General features: G+C 41.0%; 2 protein-coding genes and 1 long non-coding RNA gene across 3 annotated transcripts; 2 read left to right on the forward strand and 1 right to left on the reverse strand.

Annotated features, from left to right (window-relative positions):
- Nucleotides 1–136: 136 nt before the first annotated feature.
- On the forward strand, nt 137–5076 carry trappc6b (trafficking protein particle complex subunit 6B). Its single transcript, XM_042409336.1, has 6 exons — nt 137–339; nt 432–499; nt 820–937; nt 1117–1200; nt 1695–1788; nt 4215–5076. The coding sequence occupies exons 1-6, from the start codon at nt 259–261 to the stop codon at nt 4244–4246; spliced, it is 477 nt and encodes a 158-aa protein (XP_042265270.1). The 5' UTR covers nt 137–258; the 3' UTR covers nt 4247–5076.
- Nucleotides 5077–5954: 878 nt separating this feature from the next.
- On the forward strand, nt 5955–10327 carry LOC121896215. The gene is made up of 3 exons (XR_006095943.1): nt 5955–6036; nt 6140–6198; nt 10249–10327. It is a non-coding gene; the product is annotated as an uncharacterized LOC121896215 (long non-coding RNA).
- lactbl1a (lactamase, beta-like 1a) lies at nt 8363–16186 on the reverse strand. Its single transcript, XM_042409961.1, has 6 exons — nt 16052–16186; nt 14205–14294; nt 13965–14122; nt 13322–13521; nt 9694–9799; nt 8363–9530 (listed from the first exon to the last, which is right to left on the reverse strand). Exons 1-6 carry the CDS (start codon nt 16184–16186, stop codon nt 8552–8554), a joined length of 1668 nt encoding a protein of 555 aa, XP_042265895.1. The 3' UTR covers nt 8363–8551.
- Between the last annotated feature and the right edge of the window lie 8159 nt (nt 16187–24345).

A 24345-nucleotide genomic window follows, 5' to 3' on the forward strand; every position in this document is an offset into this window, starting at 1 on the left:
ATGTGTGTGTGTGTGTGTGTGAGTGTGCGTGATTGTGTGTGTGTGTGTGAGTTTGTGTGTGTGTGTGTGTGTGTGTGTGTGTGTCACAGTCCCTCCAGACCTGCTGGTGGCGCTGCAGTCACGCGCCTGACTTCCTGTAAACAATAACAACACGGAAGCAGGACGAAGTGTGTGTGTGTGTATATGTGTATATATGTGTGTGTGTTTGTGTTTGTGTGTGTCAGCTGCTGACAGACTTCAGGTTTTACAGTAACAACAATGGCAGACGAGGCTCCCTTCCAGTTTTTACATAACGAAGTGATTCAGTACATTTACAAGTCCGCGGACGGCGGAGAGACGGTAAGAAACGGAGCTTTGTGTCGTGACGCTGAACGACTCCGACCGTCTCCGGTCGTCACATGTTTGCTCATCAGTTGTGCTCTTTGGTTCAGGAGACTGGAAGAAACATCACCAAACTGGAGAACATGGGGTTCAGAGTCGGACAGGGACTCATAGAGAGGTAACAAGCTAACGTAACGACACTAGTGAAGGATCAGTGCTGCATCTGTAGTCACGAGTCTGCTTGTAGTTTATTTCCTCACCTTTAGAGGCTGAAGATGTTTATGAAGATAAATCACAGCTAATGTCAGCAAACTGCAGCCTGGTTTCAGAAATGATTAACACATAGATTATATCAATAAACACAAGACACACACGTCAGGACGAAGCTGTGATGTTCATGGACTCACTAACATAATATTCATGAACAGATCACCATCAGTGAGCTCAGACTGACTCCTCTCTGCTGACTGTCTGTGTGAACGTTTTGCTTGTGTGCAGACTGACTAAAGACACAGCGCGGTTCAAAGACGAGCTGGACGTCATGAAGTTCGTCTGTAAAGACTTCTGGACCTGTGTGTTCAAGAAGCAGATCGACAACCTCCGAACCAATCACCAGGTGACACTGACTTTACTGTCATTGGACATTTATTGGTAAAATAATTGCCAGATTAATCAATAATGAGTATAACTGCTGGCTCAGCAGACTGCAGTCATTCTTTTAGTTTTATCCAGACTTCACAGTGTGATATCACTGCTGTGTCGATGACGTCAGAGCTGCTCTGTCGTGTGTTTCAGGGCATCTATGTTCTCCAGGACAACAAGTTCAGACTACTGAGTCAGCTGTCGGCGGGGAACCAGTATCTGGAACATGCCCCGAAGGTAATGAGCTTCTCTCTTCCTCTAAAACACTTCTCCTTTAATGAAATATAAACTATAACGAGTTATTCAAATCACATTACAGTCATTCAGCACTAAAAACTCCCACCTGTAGATATAACACATATAAAGACTGATTCACAGCTACATTTCTTTGTTTTGGTAACTACAGTTTTGACTGAGACGTGAAGGGAAACACTGACTCAGTATGAAGCAGCTGTGTTGAAAATGTTCTTGATACGGTCACATGGCGACACCTGCTGGACAACTCTGATCACTGCACTAATACACACAGTTTATATTTGAGACAATACATGAATCAAATAATAATGAAAGTCAATGTTTGTTTACTGTTTCCAACACGTTGTGGCAAGAACGTTTCGATTGTGTGTTTTTCAGTTGACTGCGTCACACCGCTGTGTGTTTAAACAAGACACGTCGTCACTCATCACATGAACAAGTGACTGACTGCTGCCTGACTCTGTGTATCTCTGCAGTATCTGGCCTTCACCTGTGGTCTGGTGAGAGGAGGTCTGTCCAACCTGGGAGTGAAGAGTATCGTGACTGCGGAGGTGTCCGTCATGCCTGCATGTAAGTCACACATCACTCATCCGTCATCCAATCAGAGACGCTCTCACAAACTTGATCCTGGAAACAGCAGTTTGACAAAAACATCTTTCTGTCGTCGTCTGCCGGTTGAGTTTTTTTAAATTTTAACTCCGTAACTCCATCCACTGAGGAATACCATGAGATGTGGTTGAAAGTCCAGAGGAAGGCAGTGTTTTTGTGTTGTGTTTTGAGTTGTGGTAACAGTTTTCTTCAGGTGATTCACCAAATCATGGCGTGGTTGAACCGTTAGATGGAGACAAAACCGAGTTGATCTGGTTGTTTCTGGGAACAACAACGTTAAAGATATCGTGGACCGTGGAAGAGCGAGTCCTTGACTGACTGATTAACTTTCTCACTAAAATAACTCAAAAATTAACTTCGCTGGCTGAACAAAACTATACTTTAAGAATTTCAACATAAAGTTTGTTTCACTGGAGTTAAAATACTGAACGTAGCTCGACAAAAAGAAAAGTAGAAGTTAAACTCAGGAGATCACTTGAAACAAGAGAAAAAGTGCAGAGAAAGTTCAGATGGTGGAAGAAAACACGTGATCCGCTCTGTTTTAATTCACTAACTGATGAGTTACTTAAGATTAAATTTAAAATCACAGCTTCGTTCACATTTAACAGCAACTATCCTGATGCAAGTTAACAAGACTTGATTAAAAATCAGTCTTTACTGACGATATTAATATCAACATGGTCTGTTACTTCTATCAAGATATTTCTCATATAAAAGATTAAACAGCGATCAGTTCAGTCTACTGAAAATAGACTTTAGTTATTTAACAAACCTCCTTCAAATGTTAACTAAATACTAACGTTCGTTCTTCTTTTATCAGACTTTTTGAATGTCTGGTAAAATAAAATAACTGCAGTTTGTTACACACGTCCATAATATTGTTCCGGTTATATTTCTACTGGACCACTGGATATCAGTTCTTTACTGCACATAACAACATAATCCTTCATACACACTTCAGCAGTTTAGTGGCGTCGTCAGTGTTCAAAGCTCTACTGAAGGTGACCACTGGAGGGCAACACTGGTACACGTAATGTGGGGCAGTTTAATCTACACATGATTAACTTGAACTGAATTTTACCATTAAAAGATCAGAGTTGGACCATTTTGACTGGTATTACTTTGTGATTAACAGTCACACATTTAATACTTAATGAATCAGACTTTGACTTCAAGACAGAGGAGCAAAGTTGGAGAATCTTCAGGAATGTAGTCTCATGTTTTATGGCCTTGCCTGGTGTGTGTGTGTCAGAGAGGGAGAGGAGAGGAAGAGTACGGGAGATACAACAGTTGTAGGACTGTCCCAACTCATCCAGATCGGCTGATGAGGTTAGATTGTGATAACAGTCTCAAGGGATGCTGTGATGCTTCACCTGTGAGTACTGTGGGTACAGGTGAACGGGGGCAAGTGTGAGAACTCAGGAACATCGTAACCTAACAACTCAAATCCAGTCCCCACTGGTAGAGTCCCCCCCAGGGACCATGTAGACCAGGTTTCAGGACCATGTAGCCTACCTGTGCATATGAAGCACTGACTCTGTAGACCCTTTGGTGCTGGAACAAGGTCACACTTAAACAGCAGCTTCTATTAAAAGGCATATATCAATCTCATATCAATTAGTCAATAATAGAGCCGCCACCCCATAGAAAGGGCAGAAGATGGTATTTGAGCACCTGAAACCTGAAATGAACCCTGGGAAATTCAACAAAACAAACTGCCACCTCCTCTCAACCCCTCAACAGACCAGTGACTGACCACACCTAACTGGATTGTACCATCTCAGGTCACCACGGGGTGAGCTAGACTGAAGCCGCACTTTCAGAACATAAACAGCAACACAGTTACTGCTGACAGTTTCCTGTAGTTACACACACAGCTACGAGTGCACCACATTATATGGACAAAATGGTCTCTGGGCTAAACAAGGGTCAAAAGGGTCTTTTTTACCCCAAACCCCCCAGTGTTGACGTATTCCAAGTGTCCCAGCATCCTTAAAAGGGACTTCCAGTTTACCTTTGCAGTACTGTAGTCGGCTTTCAGAGACACTCAAGGATCACAGAAGAAAAGTTTCCTTCACACAGTTGATGCATTTCTTGTTGCTTTCGTACAGAAGTCAAATGTTTAAGTACAAATATCTTCAAATTATCTTGTGATGCATCACAGCCTCTGATAAATCCTGTTTTATCAGCATGCTCAATGTCTAAACTCAAAAACCGGTGGTCACAACCATGCAAACATAAATGCAGCTGTGTGTCTAATATTCTGTCCTGCACACTTTTTAAGAGTGTAAAAACATTAGAGACACATTTAAGTAGGAGAAAATATGAGGGTAAATGATAAATGTGGACTAACAACGTTTCTCTTCTCTTCCTTTATGTCTCTGCAGGTAAATTCCAGGTCATGATCCAGAAAATGTAGTGAGTCCAGCAGAGGCGACACTAACTCTCACTTCTCTTTTGCCTTCATTTTTCCCTGAGTTTTTGGCATTGAAGGGAAATAGTACCCATCTCCATCAACAAAACCTGTTTCTCGTTACGCTTTGGGGATTACAGTGAGGTTTGGCAGAAGTTTGTTTACACCTCGAACGTCAGAGCACCGTTTCCTGGTAACAGCCTCAGAGGAGCGGCCATTTTTATTAGAAGTGGTCGAACACTTTCCAGTGTTTCTTGTTAAATGAATATGTGATGGGTATTGTTGTTATTGAAGTGCCCTCTGCTGGCACAAAGGTTAAACTGCATGGTGTCAGTGAGGAGTCATACACAGTATAAACTAAAATCATACATCGTTCCAGCTGTTCTAGTTCATCTATGATCATAACGCATCATCTTATGTTTTTTAAATGATCTTTTATATTTTATTGACTTTGCTATATAGACAAATAAAAACATTATCCAATAAGAAATTCATATATTTAAAAAATAAATGAATATCTAGACCAAAAAAAGTGGGAACCAGGACCCGGAGTTGATCCACCAGCCCAGCTGAGCAGAGAACACGACGTGTGTCTTTACGGTTCAAGATGACACAAACCAACGAAGGGAGTGAAGATAGTTCACATGAGGAAGAACCGATGAGTACATGAATGAATAAAGACTCTGTCTGTAGCGATGATGATGATGATGATGATGATGATGGGCAGAGATCCTGCTGAAGCAATAAAATGAAACTGTTTATTTTTATTGAAGTTGTTTGTTTGAACCTGATTGTCGGGATGAATCAGTTGCAATAAATTCCAGTGTGAAATAAAACTCTGGTTGTTTTCCTCTTTGGCTTACATGAAGGTTCATTTTCTGAATAGAAGAGGAAGAGGCTCAGTTACATATATTTATCAAACTTATCAGTGCCAGCTGATGAATCCTGTCTTTGTATGTGACAGCTGTCGTTGTCTGGCAGGTCTCAGCGCTCTCATCATCCTCGCTTGCAGCAGCAGGCAGCTGATACTGTACAACACCTGCAGACGGAGCTGCTTCACTGAAAACAGCTGCTGCTGCCGCCAGGCTGATGAGACGCTCTGCAGAGCTGACGGCGACTACAGAGATGTTGATGATTCTCTGAGATTCTCGTTATAGCAGCTCAGTGTGTAGTGTGTTCTTCTTCCTTTAGCTGGATGTTTGTTTTCATTCATCTGCTGTAGGAGGAAAGTCTCTGTGTTCACCTTAAATCTCAGTTTAACACGTGAACCTACGAGCAGGATTTGTGACATCACAACTAGTTTGGAGCCAATCGTGGTCCAGTATGAAACTTCCACAGTGTGATGTGGAAACATGAAGCCTCCAGAGATTCTGGGTTTTTAATGAGGGAGAAGGAGGAGTTTAGGTGTAGTTAACTGAACTGAACTGACACAAGTTATTGTCTAAAGCGTTAGTGTCTGAGTCTAAGTTGGGGTCCGTATGAAATAAACGTGCTCAGTCATTTTTTGTCACAGGAAATCATATTTAATAACAATCTAATTCAGATTTGTGACATGAGGCTTAACTGAGTCGTAGAAAATAACCTTAATAAGTGTAACCTGAAAGATCAGATGTGTACACAGTGTGGTGACTGTTTGTTCAGTCCAGACTGACGGCGCAGAGCTGATAAACACTTTACTGTGTGTGTGTGTGTGTTCTTGCCTTGATCCTGATAGTGATGGGAGTGAACCACCATTAATCCAGTGACCTCAACACCATGAAACCATTATTTCACAAGGCAGGAAAAAAGTTAACAAGGTAACTAAAAATGTTATGAATTATCTTAAGAAATATTATTTAAGCTTGTCAACCTGCATGACTGAATCACAATCTAAAGCCTGATATGTCTGTTTTTGTTTAGCACACTTCAAATCTGCATCATTAAGAGCTGGTTCCATGTGTACTGCCGTGAGGGTCCAGGTCTGTTTTTATTGTCTGTATCGTATCTTTCTTTCAGATTTGTGTTACAGTTTTAATGTTTTCATAAAGTTGACTATTTGAGCATCCCTGTTAGTTCAGATTAGTTTTCCTGACACCGTCTGAACAAATTATTAATAATTAGGGATGCACGATATTATCAGCACGTCATCGGTATCGGCCAATAAGAGCTCTAAAATGAAATATCGGCATCGGCCATTTCTGCCGATTATGAGCAGCCGATATGTCGCCTTCTCCTCCGCCGCCTGACTGTGTTTCCCTCCACGGACTGTTTCACCCTGACGGTCCCGGTGTTTCCTCTGCAGGCTGCACTTCACTCAGCTGCCCGTCAGAACCGCTGCTTCTTCACACTTTAACCTCAATAACAAACCGGGGCTCGGTGCTCCGGTTGGATCCACATGCAGAACCGGGGCTAATGTTAGCTGGGAGGCTAGCAGAGGCTAGCTGGCTGTGCTTCCCTCCGGTTGTGCTGCGGCTAACGCTCTGCTAGCCTCTCAGTATTGCAGGGATGTTTTTATTCACCTCAGTGTTAACTCTATATGTTTACTTATATGTATGCAATTATATTCCTCGTGTTCCATCTTCATAACACATCATTTTATTGTTATTTCAGTTATGTTGCTAAGGTTAGTACTGTGGAGAAAATGCAGCCAGAGTGTAGATAGTACAAATAGGTCATGTAGGTTATTTTTCTGGGTTGATTGTGTGTTGATCTATTGGTAATGCCTCAGGGCTCCAGCAGGGGGAATCGCCTCCTCTTCCTCACTCAATACAGATGAGTGAAGACGAGAGCAGTGTGCAGGTTCTTCATCCCTTTCTCCTCATTATTTTCCCTGTTTTAAGGTTATTACTGTACATAAAGCACTATAAACTTAGTGACACATGTTGATAATTGTTATTTTGTCATTGTTGTTCATTGTGAGAGAAAGAGGTGAATTTTGTACTTTTATGTAGTTAAAGAGTTTCTGGCTAACTCCGTCACTGTATAAGCTAGCTAAGCTAAGCTAACGTTACTCCTGTTGTCTTGCTCTAGCATTCAACTGTTGTTAAAAATGTTATTTTATTACTGTAAGAAGTCAGTTCATGTGGCAGCTAAAACACCAAAGTTAAAAAGGTAAATGTATTTCATCTAAGTTACAGTCTATGTTGTACACTGGTTAGAAATATTATTTACATTATTTAGAAAAACAGAGGAGGATACCTTAGTTGTGGAAACTGTGGTCCTGAGACTGAGTGTATTCATACGGGGAAAATGTGTGAATTTGGTGGTACTTTTTATAATTAAGACTTAATACAGACGAGTGAAGACGAGAGCAGTGTGTCGGTTCCTTCATCCCTTTCCTCTCACTATTTTCCCTGTTTTAAGGGCACAACACATTGATGTTAACGTACATTTTCACTTCACACTTCATGGCAGGAGTCAGCAACTGTGGGCCCGATTTTTTTCAGCACTGTTTATTTGTACAGGCACAGTGAAAACGTGTTTTTGATACACTGTTGTTTGTATAAATCAGTTTTAGGGTTGTATCTGAGGGCAGATGTCATGATTCCCATCACTAATCCACACACAATAAACAGTGGCCTTCTTCATTTAAGGTTGAAGCTGAAGTTCTGTTATTGACACAAATCTGTTCTGGTCAGATCAGACAAATCATGTTACATACCATACATGTGTAAGTTTATAAGAGGTTTACATTGTCGTCTACTGTAGATTAAGAGTTATGTAAAAGACTTGATGCAATCTATAAAAGGAAAAACTTCAGCTTTCATTTGGGTGCCAGATGTTGTTGTTGGTGGACCAGATTTGGCCCACAGGCCGCTATTTGCCCACCACTGCTTTATGGACACTTAAACAGTAGTTACATTATTGCTCATAGACAACGTGTTTACATGCTTCCCTGATGGATTTGAACCTTGAAAAACTTGACCACTCGACATGTCAAATGTCTTTCTAAGTCACACTGTAGGCACTTGAAGGTTGACGAGGAATCCGACCACGTTGTCCACGTTGACCATCTAACCAAAACCATTTATACAATGGTGTAACAGTTTTGCTTCGTCTCTGCTTGTTATCTAGCAGACGACTAACTTTCAGAGATTTGTTTGACTAGACTAAATAATAAAATTGATATTGTGAGCAGTACAGTATTAAATAGATAATGTTAAAATACAATACAGATTAATCACATTGACCTTAGCATGGGAGTCTTTCATGACGCTGAACACAGAGTCAATAATAGCTGTTTCATTTGCAGTATCATGTTTCCCACTGCATTTGTCCTTGACACAAACCCCCGGTACAGGGACACACTTGTTGTAAGTTGAACTCCTGTTTTTATGAAGTAAAATATGGTCTTCCAGCTATCCTCATCACCCTGTAAGTGTTGAGTCCTGGGGAATCAAACCCTGGTGACACACCCTTCTTGTTGAAGACGTAAAAGTTGAAGAGCTGTCTGTCCTGTATCTCCAGGGAGACTGAGGCGCTGTTAATCTTCAGCTTGCAAGGGTACGGGTTCTCAAACACCACCCTGAACACCCTGTCCTGGAGGTGGTCCAGCCGGATAGTTCGGTACTTGGATGGCACAGTTGTGTCCACCTGTGGTCCAAACTGCTGCATGACCAGCACCCCATCTGAGCCCACCTTAATCTCATAGAAAGTCATATTCCTGTAAGTGAAAAAGCCCATGTATGGAGCTGGGTCAGGTGGTGGTCTGAGAGTCCGTCGAGCGTCCCTGAAAGCGTTCTCCACTGCGGGGATGAGGTAGCTGTAGGCCTGACTCACAAGGTCCTGGCCTGCTGGCCGAACCCCGGCCATCAGGATCACCAGCCCCAGCTTGAGCCGTGGAACCAGGGAGAGCGTGGCCGCATAGCCGTCCAGGTCGCCATCCTTCCTCACCACGTCATAGCCGAGCTGCTCATTGATCTCCCACGGTGTGCCGGTGGAGTTGGCAAAGTAGCCACTTTGGCATCTGAAGACAGGGGTCAGCATGGTGTTCAGGGTGTCCTGGCGTAGCAGTGTCCCACCATACACACCCAGAAGAGCCATCATGAGCTTTGCCATGTCAGCTGCTGTGGAATACATCTGACCCGCAGGTCGGTACCAGCCCAGGTTGTAGAGAGGAGCCGGCTGGCCGTTGCTGTAGACACCCACAGCCATCTGTCTCTGAGTAGTTGGAGTTAAGTTGAAACCAGTGTCCTCCATGCTGAGCCGCTCCAGAACGTTGTCTGACACCCAGCTCTCAAAGTCAGAGCCGGTCACCTTTTGGGCCAGGATGTTGGCCAACAAGGAAAAGGCAACATTGCTGTAGTGGCATCTGAAGGAAAAGAGAAAGTATCATGTCACAGAGGTTTATGAGTTCCCTGTGGATGCAAAATACCAAAAGGATCCTTGTTGGATGTGTAGACATACACTGCACAGACTGCCTAAAGTCACCAGAGCCAAAAATAGAACAAAACAGGAAGGAACCAGGGTCTTACTTGGTGCCAGGATCTGCCACGAGGACATCATCCTGTAACAAATGAAGGGCTGCCTGTGTGTCTCCACTCCAAAGGAGATTAGTTGACCTTAATCTTCTGGGTAACCCTGTAAAAATATTAGATAACAATAGAGAGTAAATCTGTGGGATATTGTGTCCATGAATTGCAATGCTGCTTTAAAAATGCAGTGTGTAGAATTTAGTGGCGTCTAACGGAACGGACGCGGCAGAAATGAGGTATTCAGTTGGTTGCAATCCTACACACTGATCCTTTAAAGACCAGGACCAGGCTAAGTCATCATATATATAAATCCAGTCCATTAGCTGCACTTATAATGTGAATATCACATCAGCAACTGCTTCTAAACCAAAAACCGTACATGTTCCAACAGGAATCTGATCCGAAATCATGCAGAAATTAATAAAATCAATAATCAAGAGGTTTTCCTGACGTTTCCCTCAGATGAATACTGCTATTTGTCTCTGTCACAGACTGTCTGCTTAGTACTTAATAAACTCTCTATAAACATACAGTGTTTTATGTTTGTCTTTACAGGTCCCACAGAGCTCAGTGAAGGAGAAAGCATTTGTTGTGAAGAGATACAGATATCCTGAAATAAACTTCTATGTAAGAGGAATTCAGCTAATTTGGTTGCATATCAATTAATGTGTGAATTAACTGTCAATTAATATTCCTTAACTGATGATCTATTAATTGTGAACTAATCACATAAAGTCATAGTGACTTGTTCATTTGTTAATGGTGAGTAACAGAAATTCATGATACATTCTGCATTAATTCATGCATTAAATCATCATGAGTCATGCATTAGTTAAGCATTAAGTATATGATTTGTATACTTATTATAAAGTGTTACCGAGATCGCAAATGGTGTGATACATTCTCGTATTTAAAATGATTGCATCCAGAGTCTGACTAAAACTGAAACTGAAACCTGGCCTGTACAAGTCTAAATAAGTCTAGTTTCCCCTGCTGAACATTTGACTGTTTGTTAAACTGACATGTTCATGCTGTGAGGAGATCTGTCTCTGTCTCTCACTGCTGTCCAGCTGCACACACACACTGATAATAAGTCAGGACGCAGCGTCTTCTATCACTAATACAGTTAAAATCAGTGCACCACGGTGAATGATCTGCTGCATGTATTCACAGATTTACAGTAACCAGGTTACTACAGTGCATGTAAAGGTAAGTGTAAGTCTTCACTCTGTATTCTTATACAAACAGCGGGTTGAGTAAATCCACATAGAGACGTTCTGCCACACCAGCAGCCTGGCTGTAAGGACTGCAGTCACTTGGTGGACCAGTTAGATTCAGACTTTCATGGTCTCTGGCGAGCCTCTGATCTTTCATCTGGCTGAACCATAGATGTCAAACCTTATATTATTATTGCCATTCCTTCCTCCTTCCTCCTTGTCCGGTACTTTGGTTGTGTGTTAATGTGTCACATAACAGATTGTGACATGGTTTGAGTCTGTGTCCTCAAACAGATCGACTTCTGCTCTCAGCGGGGCTTCCCCCTCTCCTAATCTGATTAGCTCTATCTGTGTAATTATAGCTTCTCTCTGTGTTCATGTGAGCCCCGGTTATTTAAGGTGCTGTAGTAGGTGGTAAAGACGTGTCCTCAACAGGAATTACACTGTTGAGCGTGAGAGTCTAGACCTAGATTTAGACCAATGAGCTTCCTTCACACACTGCTGCTGAGCTTTTTGACTGGGATGTAATTGGGTGACAGGAAGTGGAACCACCAGTTACATAACGTAACCTCTTTGCTGTGAACTCAGCACTTCAAGAAGGGCAAAAGATGACCATCTTTTTCTTTTTTTACATACATATGAGGCAATAAGTGGTCATCTGTATTCATGGTGGTAACATTATTTAATCTGCTGTTGGGATCCCTGTCTGTAATCCCAGAGGTATCACATGAGCAAATCAGGCTTCTGTTGCTTTAACAGGGTCAAATACTGGAAGTTTATCACAACTTACACGTACTGTTTATATTTCCATCATTAAGATGACTGTCAATAATTAATAAAGCACACCTGTCACAGTCTGATGCAATCTAATATAAAAGACCGCAAGAAAGTTGTAGCTTCAACAAAGCAACAAAGATTTTCAGAGTTGTTGACTCATGTCTAAACTAATTTTCCAGGTTGTAATTTACTGTGTTGTATAGTCAAAGTGATTGTGTTTTATTGTCCCTGACCCTGTATGTACATGTGACAGACACAATAACTAACAACGGTCATCATTCTTCACATAATGTGCCGTGTACTTTGTGTGTATTCGGAGGATTAAAACTAATATCTACTAAGAGGCAGATTGGAGCCAATTCACTGAACCTCTAACTGAGCACAATGTAAACATAACTAAGGAAGCCGACACTCAGAGAGTTTAATATATTGGAAATGTGGCATCACACATTGTTTATTGCATCATGTGGATAGAGAGTGTTAATTTCTGTAGGCCTGAAAACTACTGTGATCTTTTATGAACAGCATCTGAACCTCACTGAGAGCAGTTGGGGGATACTTCCACATTTTCTAAAACAGTCAGTCAGACAAACATCCACTTTACAAAGTGACTGGAAGATCTGTGAAGTAGTGAAAGTAGAAACCTTTCCACTGTTGTCGCTGTCTGTGTGTACAACAGAATGCAACACAATGACAGTGTGCTCAGTCATCCTCAGATTTATCACTGTGAGACTACAGAGAGTTTTTGAGGCAGAGATCAGGGAGGCAGTCTGATGCAGCCAGGAGGAGGATTTGTTGACTAGTTGACATTCTAGTCTGGTCCAGCTCCAAAGTATCCAATAAGATTATAACCAGGCTTGTTTGAGATGAGCAGGCCTGTGCAGAATCGATCACTAGTGATCACCACAGAGTGCAGTTAGATTTGTGTCCAACTCGATCACGTCATGCAAACGTACTGTCGACAACGATAACATCAACAAGATCAAGGTGGCCACAGGTTTTGGAGCCAGGTGCAGCAGCTGCTCTCCACTGACTGCAAGACCTCGGGGCATGATGGGAAACACTTGAGTGTCAGCTGATCAATGAGATGATCGGTGGATTTGAATTTTATTAGTCTGATCCTGTACGATGAAGTTTTATATTGTTACAACTTTCATCAGCCTGAGAGAATGAAGAATTCAGTAGCCTGCAAATATAACAGAAAGCCTCCAACATGAACATTACTGAGTTATTTAATTCTGGTGCTATTATGAAGCGACATTAAGCCAAATGATACGTGAGGATTCAGGTGCAGTTCATCTCAAACAAGCCTCATGTGTGTTCTCAGCCTGATAATCAGACTGAATTTCCATTTTGTTTCACTTTTCATTTAATTTCGTGCTTGTGTTTGCCAGTTTTTTACTGTATGTAGCTAGATAACAATGTAGTAAAATGACGTTCCCATTCCTAATCCCGCCTACCAAGCTCTGATTGGTCAACTGTTTTCCAACCAGGAGAAAGTGTCGTTAGCGAGCACAACACCAGACCAGCTGTAAATCACTGATTGAGAGGTCTGGAACCAGATTACAATGTTCTGCCCTTTGATGTAGGTCAATAAAAGATGGCTGCCATGTCATTAAGATAGGTGTGCTTACCAGAGAGCTGGCTGGCCATCCTGCGCAGGGTGAGCGTCCTGGCTGACGAGGATGCTGGTCCTCCACTTTTCCCCAGCGGGTTCTTGATGGTGAAGTTGTCTGTGTACTTCTGCAGAGGGTCATCCAGAGAGTCCACCAGTCCATCCTCCCACAGCTTATACAGCATCAGCGTGGGGAAGATCTTAGAGAGACTCGCAATTCTGCAATCACAGCAAATGAAATGAGCATCACAGCTGCTTATTTCCTTTGATTAAATAAATGTATTGTGGTTTAATAATGAATAGCAATCCTGCTGCTGCTGCTGCAGATTTAAGTACTTCATTTAGTGAGTGGTTCAGTCTCATCAATGATGGTTCTTCTTTAATACAATGGAGCTCTAATCCTAACCCCTACCCCTAATTCTAACTCTAAGCCTCGACTCAAATATCCAACAGAAGAATTAGACTGCAGGTTACATAATGTGTGGTAATGATTACATGCAGGCGCTAATATTATGAACTGGCTGAGGCGCTTTAAGGACCAATAATAACTGTAGCAATCAGGCAAATCCCCACTTCCCTTTTATCATATCTGTGTCATATTCTATGTTAATCTTTTCCGCACCTGTTCTACACACTGTGTGTGACCATGAATCTCAGCTCACCTGTACACTGTGTACTCATTGGGTGCAGACGAGGAAGGATCACTCATGTTCCTCTTGCCAAAGTTTCCATTCCACAGAATAGAGTCATTTAAAACCACGATGGCTGATATCGCTGGCAGCTTGGTGCTGTGAACACTCGACCTCAGGAGGACGTCTATCTGTTAGGAGAAACTTTAGTTAACTTTAACTATATCCACAAACCGATAAGATAAAGAGTCAAATATGGAAAACAAGATTCACCTTTTCTAAGGCCACCCTCAGGGATGTGATGGGATGTGTGAGGGGCGCAGGCTCAGGGAAGCGAGGGCACATCTCCTCCACTGCTGCTTGGTTTATAACCACTTCTACAGAAAGAGGAGAAATGTTGTTCATGTTTGTAACTTTTCTATCCTTCATGGTGTCATACACACCCCAGAGATGTACAACTATACTCAGTAGAAACTGTTTGGATTTGATGTAGAGCAAATCTTCTTCACTTCTTTTGAAAACTGGGCTGTTGTCAATCCTATTTTCATCACTGATTAATCTGCCGATTATTTCATTAATTTAATAGTTTAGTCAATGAAATGCTTCTACTGTAATTGGTGAAAAGAGGACATTCACAGTTTGATGTCTTCAGTTTGCTTGTTTTCTCTGACTAACAGTCCAAAATCTTAAGATTTTCAGTTTATTGTCATATACGACAGAAAAACAGCAAATTGCCACATTTGAGAGGCTGGAATCAGAGAACATTTGTCTTGAAAAATGATAAACTATCAATCAATTAACAAGATAATTGCAGATTCCTTTTCTTTCCATCGACTGATCGATTGTCTAATCGTTGCAGCTCTTCAACAGTCAGATGAAAAGATCAATATCAATTTCCTCTGCACATAAAACTTCTGGGACCTGTTTAGTCACACTCTCCAGCTTTCTAGCCAACAAAATACAACATGTAGTGTAAATTAGAGGACTTAAGACTTAAGTGTTGAAAGGTGCATCATTTCATCTCTCTGTGTGGGTGATTGATTTTACCCACAGAAGTCACGCATGTTACGTAACTCAAATTCAGTTTATCAACCCATAACAATACTTCTATAAACTGGTAACACAATAAGTTGAATATAATTGAAATAACATCAACATGAATCACGTTTCTTGACATCAGCTCCATTAAATTTCAGATTTGACTGACGTGGTTGATCGATCATCAATAATCTGTCCATCTCGTGTGTTACATGTTTTTCTGTTGTTTGATTAAATCTTGCTAACCTGAGTCTCACCAGCCTCGCTAACATCAGAGCACTGATATTTGTCAGTATGACACATCACCCCATAATACAGAAGCTTGTTTCACTACTGGTGTCCCTCCAAGAAGAAGTGACTGTTTCTTTTAAGAAACAGTAGATGATCCAAAAGGGATAAAAACATCTGTCTGTTTGGATGGTTTGTTAGTTTTGATGACACACGTCTAAAGATGTCAGGCCCGTTACTGTATTATATCATAATTACTGATACATGAGATAATAGAGTCTCATAATAAGACTGATTCTTGGGGTGTTGAAGGGCTCTTGAGCAACACCTGAACGAATGTGATCAGAGGCACAATTGTTGTGCTGTGGATGAAAGTGCCAGATAAATATATCTGTACTGTTTATATAGTATATAATATATCGTATTATACATTAGCTATAAAACAATCTTATAGTACAGTTCATTATGAAGTGCTGTAAATACGTCAACCTGCTGTGGTTTTCTCGGGGATATGAGGTTGTAAAGTCCTTCAGGTACAACGTGTTTGACACAGTGAGACAGTCCACCCTGAGCACTAAGCTGTCCCTGAGCCAAATTCAGATTCATGTCACACTGTGAGCAGTGACTGTTGTCATTTTATCCAGGAACAGGCAGCACTGCTCAGCTCCTCCCTCAGCAGGAGTTAAAGTCTGCTTTAAACGGGGCTGCTAATCCTGCTGCTCCAGCTTTGTGTAATCCTGCCGCAGTGCCTGCAAATGAGCAATTACACCAAAGAGACCAGAAAGGCCCACGTCCGAAAGTCGTTCCAGGTTGGAAAGTCACACTGTTTATCTTAAAAAAGTCAGAGTGTGGATGTTGTGAGGGTGTAAATCTGTGTTGTTACCTGTGTTCAGCTTTGGCATCCTGTACTGCCATACGAAGCAGCAGGTCATGACCACAGACAGCAGGAAGAAGACGACCATGCCCAGCATGGTCCATTTCACCTTCATCTTGTTTACTGCTCGCTATGAGCAGCAGGACCAGTCTAGAAAGAAACGTTCATGTTAGTAAAGAAGAACAGAAGAATGAGCATAAAGCACATTATTACATCTGAATAATGTCACATCTTTTCTCTCACTCCATTCTTTGAAATATCTGTCGACATGTGATAAGTTTGGTTTACCAAAAGGCAACAACTATCATGAGAATAAGTTTCACAAAGAGCCGCTGATCGTTCATCTTACCAGTTGTTGATCTTCAGACACTTTAATTTCCTGAAGGGTCCACAGGGGAGAAGCCAGCAGGACTGCATGGATCCAGCTCTACTGCTCCTGAGCAGTCACTCGTCACAGACTACTACCTACATGCACTTAATCCTGACTGTGATCCCAGGCTCCCGATGAAGCCCTGATTCTATTCCCACTCCGCTGTGACATCATAATCTGCAGGGAGATCCAGCCGCAGAGCCAAATGCAAGGAAACCTGCTCAGCACTTATCCTCAGCAATCAAATCATCTCACATCCGCTGGTTAATTCCATACATGCCCCACTCATCCAGCGCTGGTTGCTCTTCATCATCATGTCAGTAGGATGGGGGAGGGTTAAATATGATGTAGAAATGAATGAAGATTCACTAGATATGAACAAGCACAGATCTAATGGTAGCGTGCAGAGAAGGAGATCTATAAATGAGTTTTTAGTAACATGTAGAAGAACAGCGTTATGGAGCCAGGACGTCATCTGCAAGAAAACAACTTTGCTGCACCCACCTGTCTCCATCCTCCTCCTCCTCCTCACTGTGCTCTGTAGGAGGCTCCTCGCTCATCTTTCTGTCTGTGTGAGTGGGTTTCCTCCTACCACCCTCTTCTTGTTCACTGTCAACTTGTGTGTTGACGTCATTGGCAATCTGCACGCACTGTCTTTGCACGTGAAGTGAGTAGTGTCAAAGTTCCTCTCTGAAGTTACATGATGACACATGAACAAGTTGCATCCGCTGAAGAAGGCAGTGTGATACAGTTGAAGACCCTGGAAAAAGTTCATAAGTGCACCTTTAGAATTGTTTGCTAAATAAAGATAACGTCAAAGAATCTGACAGCAGTGGAAAGTAACTAAAGTACATTTACTCGACTACTGTATTTAAGTAGAGTTCTGAGGTACTTGTACTTTACTTGAGTATTTCCATGTGATGCTACTTTATACTTCTACTCAACTACATTTATTTGACAGCTTTAGTAACTTTTTTTTTACATGAAATAATATATAATAAGCTTATAAATACAAACAATGTTAAAGATTAAACACACTATTGTCTCACAGACAGCTTTATTATTTTATCATAATTTGTTATTAATAATTTGTGTATTTAATACCATCAGCTACTGTAATGCCACTTGTATGCAGTTTTCTCTCGTCACACTAGAGGGCACTGTGGACAACAATCCTGCAGCCTGGTTGACTTCATCAGTGACCAGGGTCCAGTAAAACTGTCAAAATCTTCTCAGCAACAGGCCTTTTTATCATGGACTCTTATATACAAGCATCATTTCTCCCCTCAGACTTATAATATATGATCTAATAAAGGACACGTTGTATTAACTCTGAACAATATTGTACTGATGGATCAGTTATTACAATATATGTGTAACAGCTGAGGACTCGACCAGGGTTTCCTCTGTAAGATACCACCAATGTAGAAACAATAACTCATAAGAAGATGACATTATGTTACATCATCATCATCTTTCTTTTTCTCCTCCATCAGTGTACAAAATCCAATTACTAGCATTTTTTCCTGAGCTTTTGACCACATCTCACAGTCTTCAAATGTCTTTTTGGTCACTCTATTCTTTCCAAGGTCGAGAATTAACGTTCATGCTTAAATGTGCTGCAAGATGATTCACGAGTTCTTTACATTTAAAATATTACATTTTATATTCATAAAACCATAATTTCACTGTATTTATAAATGAAGCCAAACACTGAATCAGCCTGTTTGTGTTTAAATCCGAGCTCTGTTCAAATTAAAGAGAGCAGAAACTGTTGATGTGATTAGTGCAGACTGAACACTGACTGCATCGTTTTAGCGAAGCTTCGGCTCGCCGTGTGTGACACAGTTACATTAGTCATTAGATATTTTGTGTTAGTTGATGGCCTGAGGTTCAGAAAACACAGTTGTGATGTTTAACTGTGGAAACTGTTTCCTGGAGCAGACTCATGTCACGTCCCAGCAAAGCTCTCGTCACTATGTGCTGCAGAGGCCTGAAGGAGGTTCCTGACTTCAACACTCATCACTATCAAGTACATGTTGAGCTGTAGTCAGGGACTGGGATTATTACCCAATAACTTACTGGCCTACAGGATGTACCCCAACCCTGTCTCCTATAAATTACACGTGTATGCCGCTACATGGTTTTGAAGAAAAATATGTTTTGAAGAAGAACATAACTGTCACCTGGATTAATATTTAGTTGTAATGTTTTTTTCATTCTTGTGCTGCACAGACGTCACAGACATGGAGGGTCGGGTCTGGACTGGAACATGGACCTACTGTTATGTTACCTACATAACAAAAAACCTTATTTTCATCATCTGAATAATGTGTGTCAGTGATGTCATGATATGTAAGTAATGATATGTATGTAGAAGGTGGATGAAATGTGACTGAACCTCACATATATTCATAAAGTGATGGAGGTGCATCGATCACAGGCTGTGTGCAGCTGCCACATACATACTAATATATACTAATACTATATGGCTGTTGAGTGTGTGATCAACCTGCAATAGTGACAACATTAAATGATCATTTCAATTTATTACAACCTTATTTCATAGTTTTATCCATAATAAGAATATATCTATGTGTTAATAATGGCAGGATTCTTCCAGGTCTCTTTTATGAATCCTGTCATGATGAAATTGATCTTTGTGAAAATGAAGAATAAAGAAACTAGAATCAAGACATATTTCAAATTCATATGGAAAACTCAATTTTGTAATTTAATTTCAATTTCACATTCGATTTGTTATCATTATGACATACAGTACTGTATGTATTATATGTATGTAATATATATCATTGTCAACCATGAAAATAAAAATGACAGTTGGACACATCATGCACAAATATAAATAAAAGATCAATTTGTTTAAATTATTTTATTTTAATACTTGCACCCACTTACATCATAGATAGAAGCATAGACTGTATATAAAGATGGACGTCATGACAGATCGCCCCCTGCTGGCTGGCTGTAGTATAGGTCATAAGTCCTGCCCCCTCTATGTTATTGGACGGGACATGAGCCAAACTAAAAAATCAAAGAACACGTCAAATACATTTTTCTCAAAGATGGTTTCTGTCACTCCAGGTAGTTGTCATCATGCTGATGTTTGTTCAAGTGCTCATTTTTCTTGTAAGTTTGTTTTTAAATAGTTATTTGACGATATAGAAAGAAGGTCTGACGTTATGATTGACAGCCGTGACAGCTGCTCTACAGTCAATGGACAGAAGTAAGTGAGATCATATGTTTACAGTCGTTTATGTGAACAAATGCTTCAGATGTTCATAGTCAGATTATTCCTGCTGTAAATCTTTTCATACGTGATTCTATCTGTTGAATCCGGTACAGATTAGTTGTGTCTGCAGATATGAACGAGGTAACTTTAGCTCTTCATCTCAGCTGCTTAGTGTAGAGTCGTCTATTTTAATGCTTGTGATATTTTTATAAGTATGTTGTTTAAATCTCTCTGCAGGGAACAAATCTTATTTATTTTTGCACAGTTTGAACTGTTTGATCACTAAAACTCTCTCGTTCAATAGAAGGTTGATATTTGACATTCAGTGTCAGAGTTTTAAAATCATTTCTTTCTACAGTGTCTGTTCATGACAACTTAGATCTGATAGTTCATCAGGGCCTCTAAGTCCTTCACAGTCCCTCATCCTGAGTATGTTTTATTCACTAAGGAGTGTGGAGGTGAGATGATGGAGAGCCTGGAACAGTAGCAGAATGATGGTTCACGTGTTTCTTCCCTCCCTATAAGGACGCTGTATTTACGTAAGGACAACTGAGGCTCGTTGAGTTATTTGTTTATCCATCGAAATATCGATTGATTTGAAGTCCAAGTTTTCCACATCAAACTGGATTCCAACAATGACGGACACTATGTAAGAAAAGAGAGAATCATTCTCTCACCCTGTGTACGTCTCCATGGAGTCATAACAACGTAGAAAATTATTTGATATGAAGTTAGTGAACTGCTGAGACTGTCCAGTAGGACAATAGTTTGGACAATAATTTGTTGAGCTCCTCTGTTTCAGGTGCATTTATGCATAAAAACAGTCTGAGAGAGAGACAAGGAGACAAAGGAGGGAAACTGTGTTTGTGCTGATTATTCCCACATCTTACCACAGTTATTGGATTCACATCTAAATATAAAACTCACCAACACCTCTAGTTGCACTGAATGTACAGTTTGACATGTTGTCTTGTGTCATTAATGCTACTTTACCTCTGGTCTTACATTTCTCCATTTGGCTTCCGGTAAAATTCAGAATAAACTACAAGATCCTGCTGATCACATATGAAGCAGTCCATGACCTTGCCCCGTTCCCCGTTCCACTTCAAGACCTCTCAGATCCTCAAATCTCGGCCTTCTATCCCCAAACCACAAATCAAAGGTGACCACACATTTACGTTCTTAGTCTCAACTCAGTGGAATCAGATCGTCTGAATCTTTGGACTGTTTTAAACGAAGCCTTTCTACAGACCTGCCTCCCTGTTCTAATGTCCTGTTTTACTTCACTCTGGTTGATTTGTCTCTGTCTCATGTTTGTCTGTTTTATTAATCTATCTCTGTGTTTGTAAAGCTCTTTGTAACTGTGTGTTTTTATAAATAAAAGCTTACTGACTAATTACTTTTCAGGAACATTTTATTTGCCTCTCTGTCTTGTTCTGATTTTCATCTGTTGCTTCTGATCTTTAACAGGGTCCAACAGCTCTAAGACTCAATACCAGAAGAGTTTGTGGGTCATATATATTCAACCAGCCGCTGAATGAGTTGCAGAGAAGTATAATGTTACCTTTCACCTTTGATTTGAATGTGTGGACTGATGGGGACGGTCAGTTGCCTCCAGCAAGATAAAAATAACGAGGGAGATCATAAAATCAGGAGAAGGGACTGCAGACTGGGATTACTGGTACATATGGGAAGAAACTGGGGTACAGAAAAACCATCCACAGAGAGACGTGTGTCTTTGTCTGCACTCTCTGAGGACTCAGTCCAGGTTCAAAATGAAAAAACTAAATGAGATGAAGTCTTAAGCTCACAAATTAACTGTCCTGCTGCTCGCTAATCTTCTAATGCTTAAAAATTCCAAACAAGTTTATTTGTACAGCACATTACAACAACGAGGCAACTCAGAGCATAAAAGACATCAAGAGAAAATATAAAAGCAACACAAGGCAATACAAAAAGACAAACACAACTAAAGAGTGTTAAATTGGAAATAAAAGAAGCTAAAATAGAATAAAACAGACAATTAACCCTTAAATTTGGCTTCATTAAAAACAGAAAAGTCTTCAGCTGTGATTTAAAGGAACTGAGAGTTGCTGCAGTTTTCTGGGAGTTTCTTCAGATATGTGGAGCATAAAAACTGAACCTGATTCTCCAGGGTTAGTTTTCAGTCTGGGGACAGAAAGCAGACCTGAGGCTGGTGTAAAGATCTGAGAACTGGACCGATATGATCCACTTCTTTGTCTTAGTGAGGACTCGAGCAGCAACAGTCTACTGAAGATAAATGCAGGACAAGTTTATCCAAATCCTGCTGAGACATAAGTCTTTTAATTCTTGATATATTCTTCAGCTGACTTTGTAATTGTCTTAAAATAGAGTCAAGACAAAATACCCAGAACAGATTGGACCTTAGCTGTGTGTCATGTTTGGGTTAAATCACGTCTTCATCCCAGCAAAGAGAAATTCATTCTACAGCTAATTTCTGGAGATTTTAGTCGTGATGGTTTCCGACTGATGAAAGCTGAAGTGCTGGCTTGTATCCAAAAAGACTAAAACACGCTGCTAGTCTGTGGTGATTCCTAGAATGTGTAAACCAGAACCAGCTGCAGGCAGAGTAGACAAGACGCCCAGACCGCAGCTCAGAAAGAGACAGAGCAGATGCAGCTGAGAGGGAGAGTGACAGAGCAACAGGAGAAGACAGAACAGACGAAATGAAAGAAATAAAAACAGGAAAGCAGAGAAGGAAGAGGAGTCAGGAGCTCTTGGTGCTGATGTGACAGTAAACCAAACCAGTATAATGAATGATGAGGAACCATTGAACCCTGGACTCCAGCAGAGCTCACTGAAACGTTAGATAAGGCTCTGAGTGTTTTATGAATGACTTCACATCCTCCCTGCTGATGCTGAAATGCTGCTTCCCTTATAAAAGTCAGATATGTGTCATATTAAAACTCATATATTCAAGTATGACATCTGAGTGATTCATTTATCTATCAAGGTATTGATTGGTAAGCCTCTCTGCATTAAGATAAAGCAAACATCTGGATTGACGGCTTGTGATGGGACCAACATGGAAGTGATGTGTTACATATCGCTTTAACGTCATCTGTTGACACAACAGACTCTGTGACATAATGAGCGCTCAGAGCTGCGTCAGTGGAGAGAACACGCTGCACGCAGCTCATCACACTCGTTCACCAGCGGTCTTGGTAGAAAGACATGAGATTTTGAGAAGTAGGTGACTGCTTTTGAACAGGCAGTCTGTGGTTTTCTGTGGTTGTTATATGGACCCGTTCTCCAGTTGAGCGTGATTACAGACTCTGTCGGCTGCGACTGGAACCCCGACAGTGAGAGCAGCAACAGAAAGGCACCAGCTTTACTGCTCAATCTATGACCCACAAGTCAAGACAGATTATGTCTGATTGGGTCGCTGATGGCGCGTCTGACCTACAATCTGCTGCTTTCTCATCGCCGTCTCCCTGGGCAAAGGTTTCCATGGGAACAAGCCCTGGGCTCCTCTAATCTGTTGTTTTGCAGCCCTCACTCATCTGGAGGCAGGCTGGATTCCTTTTTGTCAGGCCCATATTCTTCTGCTCTATTTCCTTACTGAGCTCTCTCTCTCTCTCTCTCTCTCTCTCTCTCTCTCTCTCTCTCTCTCCGCTGCAGGTATAAGCTCCTCTCTCGCTCTCGCTCTCTCCCTCATTCATCTCTTGTTCACTCCAGTCGTAGGTTATGAAATAGCTCAGACAGCAGTAGAGTCTCTGTGGACATGACAACAGTTTGTGCTCTTTATTCTCTATAAAAATATATTTATAATGTAAAATATAAGATACAGAAAAGGAAAGATCAGTGCTCATTTACTATGTGGCCAAAAGTATGTGGACAGCTGAATATTCCAGCTATATGTGACGAGTAATGTGAATGTGACACCGTGGGCATTCATCTGCTGCTGTAACAGCATGGTTCACAGTCAATTCATCCCAGAGGTGTCAGGGTTCCCATGTCTTACTAATGGTCTAATGATTAATAAAAATGATGATTAATAAAAAGAAAAAAAAAAATTCACAACAGAGTGAGAAATTTGGGCCAAAATAAGCTGTGTTAGCTGTGCATGCTAATGATAATCAGCCGTCTCAACAGTTTACAAAAAGCTTCAGCAAAATAATATCATGACCATTTTGGTTCCCTAGTCTCTTAATAACGCTGCTTATGTTTATTTATTTATTGAAAGTGTTCATGAATAAACTACCTTATGAAGGAGGTCCCCACACCAGGTCAACTAGAGTCTCCCAGGTCATAGACGACTGCGCTGACTACTGAGATAAATCTTTACTTCAAAGGCGATTGTTGCTTTACCTTTTCATTTATGGCCTATTTTTACAACTGTGGAAAGGAGAAGGGGAACAACAGGTTATGGAGAGTCCCTTGTAAGACTTTGCGTGTGTCAGTAGTTCAGCTTTCTCTCTGGGGAACACCCTCAACTCCAGGACTGATGTCCAGATAAAGAAATGTGCGTCATGTAGCAGGTGGATGTGACTCCCATCACTGAGACCTGCTGATAGACGTCACAGCAGAGAGACTGAGATAGTGATGAACAAAAAAAACATTCAGGGAAAGAATCCATGTATCATCCAAAATCAGAAAATGAAAATAC

The sequence above is a fragment of the Thunnus maccoyii genome, chromosome 4, assembly GCF_910596095.1.
Source record: "Thunnus maccoyii chromosome 4, fThuMac1.1, whole genome shotgun sequence".
NCBI lineage: Eukaryota > Metazoa > Chordata > Actinopteri > Scombriformes > Scombridae > Thunnus > Thunnus maccoyii.